At 41.6% G+C, this 13548-nt stretch overlaps 1 protein-coding gene across 3 annotated transcripts in view; it reads right to left on the bottom strand.

Moving 5' to 3' along the window:
• Positions 1–13548, bottom strand: part of CDK5RAP2 (CDK5 regulatory subunit associated protein 2) — a 142799-nt gene that overhangs the window by 71463 nt on the left and 57788 nt on the right. For all 3 annotated transcript variants that reach the window (XM_082208776.1, XM_082208774.1, XM_082208775.1), the window contains 2 exons: positions 8533–8630; positions 5792–5919 (listed from right to left, as the gene is read on the bottom strand). In XM_082208776.1, coding sequence (XP_082064902.1) covers positions 5792–5919; positions 8533–8630 — 226 coding nt within the window. The remainder of the gene's footprint in view (positions 1–5791; positions 5920–8532; positions 8631–13548) is intronic.

Below are 13548 nucleotides of genomic sequence, written 5' to 3' on the forward strand. Positions count from 1 at the left end.
TCAAGTTGTTAGTCCTTATGACTAAAACAGAAGGCTGAATGTTGTAAGGGCATTACTTCAGGAAACCTCAGAAATCAGCAGTGGGAATGAGTGTTCTGCAGGGATTTCTAATATCCTGAGGATAGCTCAGTTGGTTAGCGCATTGTACTGATAATGCCGAAGTTGCAGGTTCGATCCCCATATGGGAGAGCTGCATATTCCTGCATTGCGGGGGGTTGGACTAGATGATCCTCAGTATCCCTTCCAACTCTACAATTCTATGATTCTTTTTTTTTAATTGATTTTTATTGATTTTCCAAAAAAGAAACGAAAAGAAAAATAGAAAAGAAAAAAGCATATCAAAGAAAAAATCCAAACACCCCGCGCGCAATATACATACATTAAAGATATTTTTCACTTAAAACTTTACATTGTCATTTCTTTGTAGACTTCCTTCAGCTTGTCCGTAAATCTTTCGTAGCAGTACCCCTAATCCCACATTTCTTAGTTTGTATTGTCATTGGTCTTCTTTGTTAACTTCTGTTTGCTTAAAACAATAACTCTTAATCTTTTCACAGTGCTTCTCTAAATCCCTTTAACGTCGTTTTTCCCTCACTGATACATTCCAGGTACTCCACATACTTTCCCCAGTCCTTGATAAACTTTTGGTCTCTTTGGTATCTGATCTTTCCTGTCAGTCTGTCTAACTCTGCGTAGTCTAGTAACTTTGATCTCCACTCCTCTATCGTTGGCATCTCCTGTTTTTTCCACTTCTGGGCAAGAATTATCCTTGCTGCCGTAACCGCATAGTATACAAATTTACAATCTTTCTTTTCAATATCCTTCCCTAATAACCCTAACAGAAAGATTTCAGGCCTCTTTTTAAACGTATATTTCAAGATTTTCTTTAACTCAACATATATTCTTTCCCAAAATTCTTTAACTTTCCGGCACTCCCACCACATGTGGTAGAAGCAGCCCTCCCTATCTTTACACTTCCAGCATTTGTTGGATATCTTGTACATTTTTGATAGTTTTACAGGTGTTATGTACCACCTGTAGAACATCTTCATAACATTTTCCTTTACTGTTATACATGCTGTGAAATTTAGACCCTCTTTCCATAATTTCTCCCATTCCTCAAATTGTATACTATGGCCTACATCTATAGCCCAGCGGATCATTACTGATTTCACTTCTTCATCTCCTAGATTCCAATCCAGCAACATCCGGTACATTTTAGATATTATTTTTACATCATTATTTATAATTTCCATCTGAAATTTAGAGTCTTTATCCGCATACCCTCTTTCTTTAGTATCTTTCCTGAACATCTCATTAACTTGACGATGATGTAGCCAATCATACACATGCTCCTTAACTTGCTCATAGGGCTTTATTTTCCACTTCCCATCTTCTTTAACTGATAGTTGACTATATGTCGCCCAGTTACTCCTCATATTGATTTTCTTCACACTCATCGCTTCAAGAGGTGAGAACCAATGTGAGACCTTAGGTTCTAATAAATTTCTGTATCCTTCCCATATTTCAATAATTGGACCTCTGAAGACATGGTTTCCAAACCCCTTATGTACTTTCCTTTTCTCATGTCCTAAGTAGGCATGCCAGCCGTATCTGTTATCGAAGCCCTCTAAATCGAGCAGCTCCCTGTTCTCTATTTTTATCCAGTCTTTTAACCAGCAGAGGCATGATGCCTCGTAATACAGCTTCAGGCTTCTATGATTCTATGATTCTATGAACAGTTCAAAGGGACAGAATTATGGGGGAACAATGCAAACATATTTTGTTCAGGGCTCAGAACTCAGCCATGCTTGCTGCAGATTCTGAGATGCCTTAGTGGGTAGATATTTTTTGACGTACATAATATACATGACTGTTTCTGTCTACCATGATGCAGCAAAGTAGTCAACTGACTGACAGACTTTGATGTTTTCAGAGGGGTCCAATACCAACATCAATATCAATACCAAATCAATATGAATTCATTTTCCTGCTAACAAACCCTCCTCCTCAGCCTCCAGGTTCTCATGCAGGGTCCTGCTCACCCATAAAAGTCTCACACTGAAAAGACTTCCTGGAAACAGCGGACATCACGCCAGTCTCTCACTCTAGACTTGCTTTTTATGGGCCGGTCCAAGGTGGATGTTACATCCTCAGGCTCCCTACTAGAGCTGGGCAATATCTGGCTTTCAACAATATGATATATCACCAGCTAAGCAATGTAATATACCAATATCACAATGTCTGAAATAAGGATGGAACTATGTATAGGTGAACGAGGTAAAGTCCTGGCAACTGATACTACCTAGGGGTCTAAAACTGACAATTTTTTAAACATATTGTTACAACTGTTATTTTACAGTACAGATAATTTTTTAATTAGCACATTTTAATTAGCATATTTTCTCTTAAATTAAAGTTGCAGAAGTATAGCTAGAACTACAAACTAGAAAGAATGGATAAAATTATACAGAACAAAATTGTATTTTAAAAAATTTGCCAGGAAAAATTGCATTTCTTTTATAAACCAGGCCAAACTAGAAAGAATAGATAAAATTTTACAGAACAAAAAATTATTAAACAACTTAATCTATTTTCAACTAATCGAAGAATAATTTAAGTAATTTACAAGTGTCAAGTTGCATCTGCTTCTCCACTCAGAGGGCCAAATGCATGAGTTCAACTAAATGAATTTCTACCTCCCTGGGCATAAGCCACATTGAATTCAGTAGGGTGCACTGCTTACTAACAAACACCCCATCATTCTCACCTGACAACTATCCAACCTCCTATTTCAGCATAAGGTGGCCAGTTAAATCTTCCCCTTCCATTTCCCCCTATTGTGATGCAGAAGCCTCACCCCCCAAGCCCTCACCCACCAATCTCTCACTTTTTATCAAAAGGAGGCAGCAAGGGCAAGCAAGCAAAGAGGTAAGTTCTTTAAAAAAGAAAAACCCTTCCTTTGTAATATGGAGGGAAGCTAATTTAGGGGGAAACAACAATGTAAGCACCAGAAAATGAAAATAAAAACACTTCCCCCCGTTTTTCTGCCAGTGGGACTTGGTGGACAGCAGAGAAGAAAAAGAAAGAAGCAGCACATAAGGAAGTATAGGGCTGGGGAAACAAATGTGTGAGAAATCAAAGGGGAGAGGAAATAATTGGGGAGATTTCAAGGGTAAGGAGAAAAAGGGGAACATAATGAGGGGGGGACACAGGCAAACACACAAACACGCAGAAGATGAGAAACAAAGAGCATTGACAAGAGAGAAACAGGTGGGAGACAGAGAGGGGGGTAGGGAGGGAGGGAAGAGGATTAAACAACAGGGCAGGCTCAGACCTGCATCTCCCTCAACCATTTACCAGCCTGGCACCTTAAAGCAAGAAGCTCATGGCGTCACCATCTATATTACTAAGGAAAGTTCCCAGTGGGCTGCTTTTGTCTGAAACTGCTCTGAGGATTGTTGCCCACTGCAGGAAGCAGAGAGCTCAGGCAAACTGCAGGAATCACGAGAAAAGCACTGGCTTCATGGTTTTTCTAACATCATAATACGTGATATATTGCCAGGTCAAATATTTTGAAACGGTTATCATGATGTGGATTTCAAACCAGTTTTGAATGATAGATCAATAAATTCCTCAGCCCAACTGCCCACAGCTGTGTCCCACACCCAGTTCCAGGTGAAGCAAGTCTATTGTATCCAGCCTCTAATCCTCATTCCACAAGGAGCTGGCCAGGGTCCTGAAACTAGTTTGCCCTCTTGCAAAGTCCTAGCCTAGAATATTGGGTAGACTATAGCTCAATGGCAGCACACACACTTTGTATGCTGAAGATCTGTTTCAGTCCCTGGCATCTCTCAGTCGGGCTGGGAAGAGACCGCTTCCTGAAGCCTTGTAGACCCACTGCTAGTCAGTGTAAACAATACTGAATTAGATGGATACTGAATGATCTGGCTCAGTGTAAGACAACAACCTATGTCCCTACATAAGAATAAATGGACTGTGTACACCATGGGTAGGTAAGCTAAGGGCCGGGGGCCAGATCCAGCCCAAACGCCTTCTAAATTTGGCCTGCAGACAGTCCGGGAATCAGCGTCTTTTTACATGAGTAGAATGTGTCCTTTTATTTAAAATGCATCTCTGGGTTATTTGTGGGGCATAGGAATTCGTTCATTTTTATTTTTTTCAAAATATAGTCTGGCCCCCCATAAGGTCTGAGGGACGGTGGACCAGCCCCCTGCTGAAAAAGTTTGCTGACTCCTGGTGTACACTCACTACGTAAGTGGTAACTGGGCTGCCATTTCAAAGCCTTTATGCATGTATGCATGTAGCAGAATGAACTGGCTACCCTGAAGTGGAAGAATGGACTGAAGCGCTCAACTGTGGAAACCCCAATACTGATTGGTCGCCCTACAGAACAAGATCCTTTTAGGTAGGAAAGAAGCACAACAAAGAAAAAACTATGCTAGAACCTGAGCTAGCTTTTCACTTGAAGCAAACTGGTTGGTGTATGTGTTTTTAAATGCAAGGAAGCATTTATATTCAGCCAGAAGTCTACCACCTCGCTCTGCATCTTGCAAAGATCAGGTCTGAATCCATTACTTTACACTGTCTGATAAGGTGGCAACACTGTATTACAAGCCTTACACTTCTTAAATTTTAGATTATAAACCCTACTAGGCATGGAGTTGTTTGCGAATGATTAAAAACTAAGTACTTAGTACATGTTTAGGTGGTACATAACAACAGTAATGAAAAATGGTAGTGTAACAGCCTGCTAAAACGGGAGGAAATTGTTGCTACTTACTTCTGTCCCAAAGCATTCCCTTTAATTGAAATAATTTTTACCCTCACATTCCTTTGTAACTTTTTGACATTTTAGACGTATTAGATTTTTTACTAGCGATCAGTATGCATTGTGAATCTAATGCAGAATCATAATTTGCATATTTAATAATTTGGAGCAAGTGCAAAGTAAAGGTGGGACAGGAAGGATAGAGGGAGAGGAAGAGAGAGAAAGAAAGAAAGAAAGAAAGAAAGAAAGAAAGAAAGAAAGAAAGAGAGAAACCAGACATCTTGGGGGGAAACGCCAGGTTAATAACAGTGCAGAATATATATTTTTTGCTTTTGGTGCAACAGACTGCGGGAACTGAATAGAAAGAATGGTTTGTGCTATTTAACTGAACAATTTGTAGAAAAAGACCTGTAGTAATCAACTTATTTCAAATCCAAATCAGCTGGGAAGGAGGTATAGTGACTTAGCAGATCTCCCGCATTTTATACCAGGGACAGAAAAACCTAGTCCAGGGCAAAATGTGGCTTTCATGGTCTACCTGGCCCTCAAAACTTTCCCCACCTGCCATACCCCTCACTGGCCCTACTGCACACCTGAGTGTTTTTGGCTGGTTGGAATGCGTCTGTGAACTCTGATAGTGTCCCTTGCTGGTCTGGTGGATTATAGAAAAGGGTGTGTGAGTGTGTGTATGCAGAAACTAGCCTAGTGTACAAAACGTACAATTTATATTCATTACTCTGTCCACTTTTGCATCTGGACCCACCCACCACTGACGTATGGAGTCAAGAAGATTGCTTGGAATGTGGCCCTTGCTCTGAAAATGTTCCCCATCCCTGCTGTGGTTCATAATTAGCTGCTTCGAATGAGCCATCTGTCATGGATGCTGTAGCTGAGATTCCAGCATTGCAGGGGGTTTAACTAGATGACCCTTGTGGTCCCTTCCAACTCTACCAATTCTATGATGCTATGAAAGATGCTTTGCCACATATTCTTCCTTACCTTCTCTTCTGTTAGCTTTGATTTGACTTTCCAGCCCTCTCCGCAAATTCCAGTTAGCTAAGATGTCATCTTCTAGTTGCTTACGCAACACAGAAATGTTGTGCAATTCTTCTTGAAGGTTATTTATGCTAAAATAAAATTCAAAAGTAAAAAAAATCAGTATGCTGAAGTTGTAAGGAGGCATCACTCAAGGTTCATCAAACAGTTGGGGTCATTTTCTTGTGAACCTCTGGCATCTTTTATACATCAAGGTTCCGATAAAAGAATTCACTCCAAAGCAGAAAGAACTAAACTCTCTTGAAAGCATGCAATCCTCTCATCTCGATGCAGAGCATTAAAAAAAAAAAAATCTTTACATAAGACGAAAGGAATAGAAACCCTTGCACATTTACATTCTGGCATCTTTCAGAACCTTCAAGGCACACTTAATGGGCCAACTTCAAGCTCATTTCTCCCTCCCGCAGAAAAAATCAGACTGAAGTACATTTGGCACAACACACCCTGTTGTTCTGCGTCTATGAGCAACTCCTCTGTCACAGATATTAGATTTATTTTATCTCACACATCTTCCACTGAACTCATGACTTCCACACTCAAGGGTGTCTGTATGTGTGGAAAATCTCCACATATTAATATAAATGTAGCTTATTTTAATATCAATTGTGACACAGGCAAAGCATCCAAGGATGGAGCTGGTTCTCAAAAGTAAAGGTTGCTGCGGATAATGACATGGCAAGCAAATTGGATCACATTTGCATGGTTAAAATAAGAAGGGGAACATGCTGCTGGCCAGAGGCAGGATGTTAAAAGACCTGAGTACGTAAAACTTTTCCCTGCCTTCTCTAGGTAGAGTGAAAAGTAAGCATCTGTGAATGCCAATGCTAAGGTTGCTTTTTAAGTCAGTCTAAGAAATAGGGAAAGAGAAAGAGAAATCTTCAAAGGAGAAAAGATTCATTTAACACTAATAAATGCTCAGCTCTCCCAACCAAAAAATAAAGATAATAAAAACACATTTAAAAAACTATGTAAACCACAATAGGTGCTCCTTAAAACTCCAACTGCACCTGCCCTACCTCATACGGAATACTTTTAATAGGACAGGGGTAGAGAACTAATTACCCTCCTGAAGTTATTGGTCTTACAACTCCCATCATCCCCAGTCATTGACTATGCTGGCTGGGGCTGATGGGAGCTTGTGTCCAACAACTTCTTCAGGGCTACCGGTTCTCCACCCTGGTCCAGGCCTGCTCAGCATTGTCTATACCACAGGAACCTATGGCTCTCTGGATGCTGCCAGCTTATAGTCCCCATCATTCTTGACCACTGGCCATTCTGGCTGGGGCTGATGACAGATGAGAATCCAGCAACTTCTGCAGGGCTACATTTTCTCCATTTCAGCATTAGAAAGAGGCTCAGCTCTTTTGCTGTTTAGAGGCAATCAGTGCCTGGTTTCTGGCATCCAAACGGAAGAAGCTGGCAAAAGTAGGAGCAAAATTAATAATAATAAAAAACCCAAGAATTAAGTATTGTTGGATTTTTTTTTAAAAGAAAAAAGGTCACTGGCTTTGCCTAAAACGCTTAACTGTAATGAAGGTCATTCCTTCTGGGACCTAGCTGACAGCAAGAGTTAGTGCTGTCGCTGCGGCAGGGTCATTTCTCCTCAGGTGGAGTGTCACCTTCTCCTCAGGTGGGGGGATCACCTTCCCTCAAGTGGGGGGTTACTTTCCCCTCAGGTAGGCGGGTCAATTGCTATCAGGTGGGGGGGTCAAGATTCCCTCGGATGGGGGGGTCACTTCTCTACAGGTGGCCCTTCCTCTCCACCTGGTGGGCCAGGGAGCAAGGAGGAAGTTGAGGCTGCAGTGGACATACAGTGGTACCTTGGGTTACATACGCTTCAGGTTACACACGCTTCAGGTTACAGACTCTGCTAACCCAGAAATAGTGCTTCAGATTAAGAACTTTGCTTCAGGATAAGAACAGAAATTGGGCTCTGGCGGTGCGGCAGCAGCAGGAGGCCCCATTAGTTTCAGGTTAAGTGGTGCTTAGGTTAAGAACAGTTTCAGATTAAGAACGGACCTCCGGAACGAATTAAGCACTTAACCCGAGGTACCACTGTACAGGTACCATGAAAACACCAATTTTCTGCATTTTCATATTTCACTGCATAGGATGAGTTACATAAGGAGTTACAGTAAGCCTCAGGATCAGACACCTCCTCTCCATTGTGACCATGAGATGATTGGAAACATCTGTTTTCATTTTAGATTTACATGGTTTAGCAATACATCCCAAACCCTAAAACTGTGGTTAATCTTAACCATAATTTATTAAAACAAGCCAGATTATTAAACTATGGCTTGGAGCTGGCATGTTTCAATAAACCACAGTTTAGACAGAGCACAGTTGATCAGGTTCAGACAACATGGGAAGCTGTAGTTAATCTAAAACGGAAGTAAAAACTTCCAATTTTTTTGCAGCCAAGCTGGAGGTGGAAGAAAACAAAGAAAACAAAATATAATGAAAAGAAGGAACCTAATTGTGCCTCTAGTGCAGCCCATCTTAAGTTTCAGTGGGTACAGAATAGCACTGGAGCTACTTGGTCTCAAAGTACTTTAATATAAGGGTGTAAGATTCCTCCTTATTACCAGAACTCTGGGCTGTTGCAAATGGATGACATCCCACTGATCTGATGAGTGACCAGACATCATTGTTTGTATTCAAAGGCAAAATTTGACACTCACCTATTGGTATCTTGCAGGGACTTTATTAGAGCTGAAAAAATGTCACGCTCTTTCTGTAGACCTTCCATTATTCCTGCAAATTCAGATTCCTTTGTTTTCTAATTTAAAAAACAGAAATACATACCAATTATTCTTAAGTAAAAATACCCTGGAAGAGTGCTTGCCAGCAAATTAAGAACCAGTCATAGAATGAATAGCAGAGGCAGAAACATTTTTTTCAAAACAAGAAGTACCCAAGAGCAGTTTCCTCAGCTTAAAGTGGCTAATGTTCCCAATGTCTGATGAGTCAGACATCTGACATGTAGTGAGTGGTGAAATGAGACAAGACTTCCTTGGTTGTGGTGCTTATCTTGCGGAACTTTCTTATCGGGGAGACTTACCTGACTCCTTCCTTAATGGGGTTCAGACAGCAGGTTAAGATCTTGCTCTTTCAGAGGGCTTTTGAGATAAATTACCATTAGCTGCCCCCACAACCCACCTCCTGATGCCCTACTTTAGCTTTGTTGAAATTCCTGAATAACTGCAGTTTCTAGGGCACTGCTATCTACTTGATTTTATGTGGTTGTTTTCTGTTGTTGGAGATCCTTAAGGACAGAAACGGGGCGGGTAGGTTCTCAATAATTTAAATAAGTAAGTAAGTAAAATAAATTCATCCACCTGAGTGTTTAAAGAATCCATTTTCCTACCAAGACACTAGAACACACATTCCCTTTTCTCTCTCTCTTCCCCCCCCCATGTCACTCAGCTGACACCACCAGTAAAGCATGTGTCAGATGTCTTCATTAAGTTAGCAAGTGCCAGAGACTACCACCACCTTATACAACTGAAAGAACACTGTTCCCCCACCGCAGCCCAGATGAGGGAAAATAATCACAAGGTTTGTATGATGCATGTTTGGAATTATTAAAGAGCATATCCCAGATACAGTGGTGCCTCGCAAGACGAAAATAATTCGTTCCGTGAGTCTTTTCGTCTTGTGATGTTTTTCATCCTGCGAAGCACGGTCCGTCGCAACTGCGCCTCTTCAAGCGGCTTTAAGAAAAAAGTGCAAGACGTTTTCGTCTTGCGAAGCAAGCCCATAGGGAAATTCGTCTAGCGAAGCAACGCAAAACCGAAAAACCCTTTCGTCCAGCAAGTTTTTCATCTTGCGAGGCATTTGTCTTGCGGGGCACCACTGTATGTTAAAACAAACTCCACAGTGGGAATTATTTCAACTGCCCTACATGCAAAGTGTTCCATTTGCCAAAGGGCACTGAACAGGGAACTGGATATGTTATCATTCTGTGTGCCACGCCATCATTACAGGTGGCCTGCTTAATTCTTCATCTACTTAAGTTTCCAAAGCTTCAGGTTGTGCACACTTTTGCAGGGGTTTCATGCTGTGACCTTCTCTCATCTAGACGATAATTAACCTTGACTTAGCTTGCTTGCCTTCCTTCCTACTGTGTTATCCAGAAAGCCTCTCAGAACCTCCTCTTGCTAGATCTCATTGTCTTATCAACTACATAGTCTCCTGCATAATTTCCATGCTTGGTTCAAAGTACTGCTTCTGACCTTTAACAGCACTCTGTGACATGTAGTCACAGGAAGGACCACCTGCCTCCAGATATGTCTGCCCATAGGTTAAGATTTTTATCAGGCTCATTCCTCCCAGCAAGTCTGTCATACCAGATGCAACAGATGGTTCTTCTCAGAAGTGAACCTTCACAGTGGTGGCACTCTTAATTCTATGACAGGGATGGGGAACCTGTGGTTCTCTTAGGTGTTGCTGGACCACAACTCCCATTATATCTGACCCTTTATCATGCTGTCTGTGACTAATGGGAGTTGGAGTCCAACACCAGCACAAGTTAAGAGTCTGGAAAGGGTAGAGGGGAAATTGGATAGTAGCTAGATAGACAGGATGGATCAACGGTGCGGTATCTTTGTTTAGTTAAGAATATGGTAGTGGAGGGGGTGAAGAAGATGAATATTCTGACACTATAACTGTTTGAATGTTTAAGACACATCACAGAAAATGAGCACTAGCGCCAATCACCCGTGACAACAGACAGACATGCTAAATTCACTTGTGGTGGCTTTGCTGTTTTACTGTCAGCACTTATATTTCTGCCATTTGTCTGAATCCACTGATTACACATAGAAAGCATTAAACAGGTGGCTTCTGGCTCCTTTCTTATTCATCACTGCATTTACACAACCACATCTTTATATTTGAAAAGCTTCTGACAAATCAACAGCGATGAGGCCATTAGGAGCAATATTGTATTCTTCTCTGCATATGATTACAATCTCTTCTATGGAAGGCATGAGTTATTCCAATGAGTTCCCCAATGAATTACAAAGAATAAGGCAGATACATAGCCAACACAGGTTGTAATACAGAAACAATTAATGAGGCATTCGACACCCTGACATACAAAACAAGTAGAGAAGTAAAGACTTGCTATCTGGAGATTCCTTACAAGACTCCTAACAGGAACAGCAGCTCGGACCTGAAAGCAATCTAGACAGGAGAAAAGCATGCTCCATGGGTTGACTGCTTGTCAGTTTGTTCGACCACCAGGTATCCTTGGTTATCAGAGCAGTTCAACAATGTAAACTGTTGCCTAGAACAGAGGTGCCTTCCAGGCACCTCTCAGCATCTCTGATTAATGGTCAGCCTGGTATGTGCCAAAGCAATGATTCTTCAGAATCAACTTCATTGGACTGGTCACGTTGTTTGGATGCCTGGTTCCTGTCTTCCAAAGCAACTACTTTATTCCCAACTTAAGAATGGAAAGTGCAACCCCAGTGAACAACACAAGAGGTTTAAAGACGCTCTCAAGGAAAATATTTAAAAATGTAGTATGAACACCAACAACTAGGAAGCACTGGCCTGCGAGAACTCCAATTGAAGAACAGTCTCTACCAAAGGTGTCATGGACTTTGAAGAAGCATGAACTCAGGACGAAAGGGAGAAAGGAGCTAAGAGGAAGGCACATTCGGCAAATCCTCACTGTCATCAACTCCCACCTAGAAATCTATGTCACCACTGTGGAAGGATGTGCAGATCCAGAAGTGGCCTTCACAGTCACCATGGACACACTGTTAAGACCATTTTCATGGAAGATAATCTTACTCGCTACAAGTGATCGCCAAAGATGGGAGCTGGATCAGTTTAAGAGGCCTGTGGTGAATGTAGAGCACTGCTCAAAGAATTAATCCTGCTAACTGTTTTAAAAGGCTGAGGCTGCAATTCTAAATACATGTCTCTGGGAGTCAATTCCATTGAACTCAATGTACCTTACTTTTGGGATTTCACTGCTAACTACACTTTTAAGTCTCACACGGTATAACCCCTTAGTTGACCCAAAACAAACCTGATAAAGGATAAGCCCCATTGAGCTCACTATAACTTTCTTCTGAGTAAACATGAGTAGTACAAGAGTACTATCTCCTGTCAAATGCTTAAGGCCACCCCATGGTTTGACTGGTCCCTTAGAGTTTGATTGATATCACATGACATCCAGCCTCTGAGGGCTGCCAATCCCTGCCGGGAGGGCATGTAACCCCTCTATGATCACAGCAGGCCACCATGGACCAATAGGATGAGGTTTTGAACCCCTAGCCAAGTTGGGTTGGCTTCATGACTTTATCCAGTATACTAAAACGATAAACATACCATGTTTATTCACAACTACTTGTGTTTCCCCAACTTCTGACAAACACATACTGTCACAGTGATCAATTTCTTCTAGATTAGGGGGTGTCTGGGAAGGAAAAGAAGAAATATGTCTATGTCAAAAAGTAGATTTCATTTAAGAAACCCTCTGTTGTTTACATGCCATTCTGGGGAGAGATGTAGCACCAATAGTTTTACATAGTCTCCTGAGATCCCATTTAACATTCAGCCTTTTAGAAAGGGGATAAAATAGTGTTATGTCGAATTTTCATAATCTTGAAATTCTTGTTAGTATCAAACCATCCTCCATGCCCCCACCCTGGCCCAGAACATATTCTTAAGCAAAAATGCAGATTTCAAATCATGAATACAGTTGGGTGATGCCTTATATCTTAAGAGATCCTGAGCATGTACTCTGGCTTTTTAACATTGTTGGCTGGGAATGTTAGCGCCCCCAGCCTTTTTCTGATGCACCTGGAAAAGAGCAGTCATATGGAGGAGCTAGAAGGTTGGCTAGCTAGGTCCACCCATGAAGAACAACTCTGCCTTAACTGCATCTGGTTTCCAGAAGAGAAGCTTACTTATATAGAGGTTGCCATTGACAGCGGATTTCTACCCTGACGGAGTCATCCTGAAATACGTGGCACTAAACGAGGATCACCCCACTGGGTCATTTCTTTGTAGTAAAATCAGGACACTCTACCTGGGGGGTTGATTGCAGATGGCCTTGCTCCTAAGTGACAAGTGGAATGCTGAGAAGCAGCTGTCGTAGCGATAGTACAAATACAACACAGAAACACATATGCATTTTAAATGTTTAATTGGTTTTTAACATTTGATCTTGTTGGTGTTATTTCACAATTCAAAATAATTTGAAGTGGGAGAAGGAACTACATCACAAGGAGCTGCAACATGCTCTTCCAATCATTTGAAAGTCCATGCCCCACACTGTTTACCACAGGGAGGGCTATAACCTCAGATGGGAGAGGAAGGATCTCCCATAAAAATAGTAGCGTGTTGATGAAAGGTGCACATCACTATATGTGTTCACAGGAGCAGGCCACCATGCACCCCCCAATTCCACTGGGAAATCTCCACTTCTTCTTTAAGCTATGGTATGAAGAATTGGACAGTAGAATCCTTCCCTTTTCACCCCTGCCTCCATTTCCCTCCCCTGTGATGAGTGAGAGATTGTAAGTCCCACAAGGCAGAGGCCTGAATGCTACTACTTCATGAAGCACTGTGCTCATAAATCAGTCCATGTGTTGCTGAACTACAACTCCCATCAGCCCAAGCTAGCATGATGAATGTGAAGACAGATGGGAGTTGGAGCTGAGCACTTAGAGGGCCAA

This window comes from Podarcis vaucheri (assembly GCF_965113315.1).
Source record: "Podarcis vaucheri genome assembly, chromosome: Z".
In the NCBI taxonomy this organism is placed as follows: Eukaryota; Metazoa; Chordata; class Lepidosauria; order Squamata; family Lacertidae; genus Podarcis; species Podarcis vaucheri.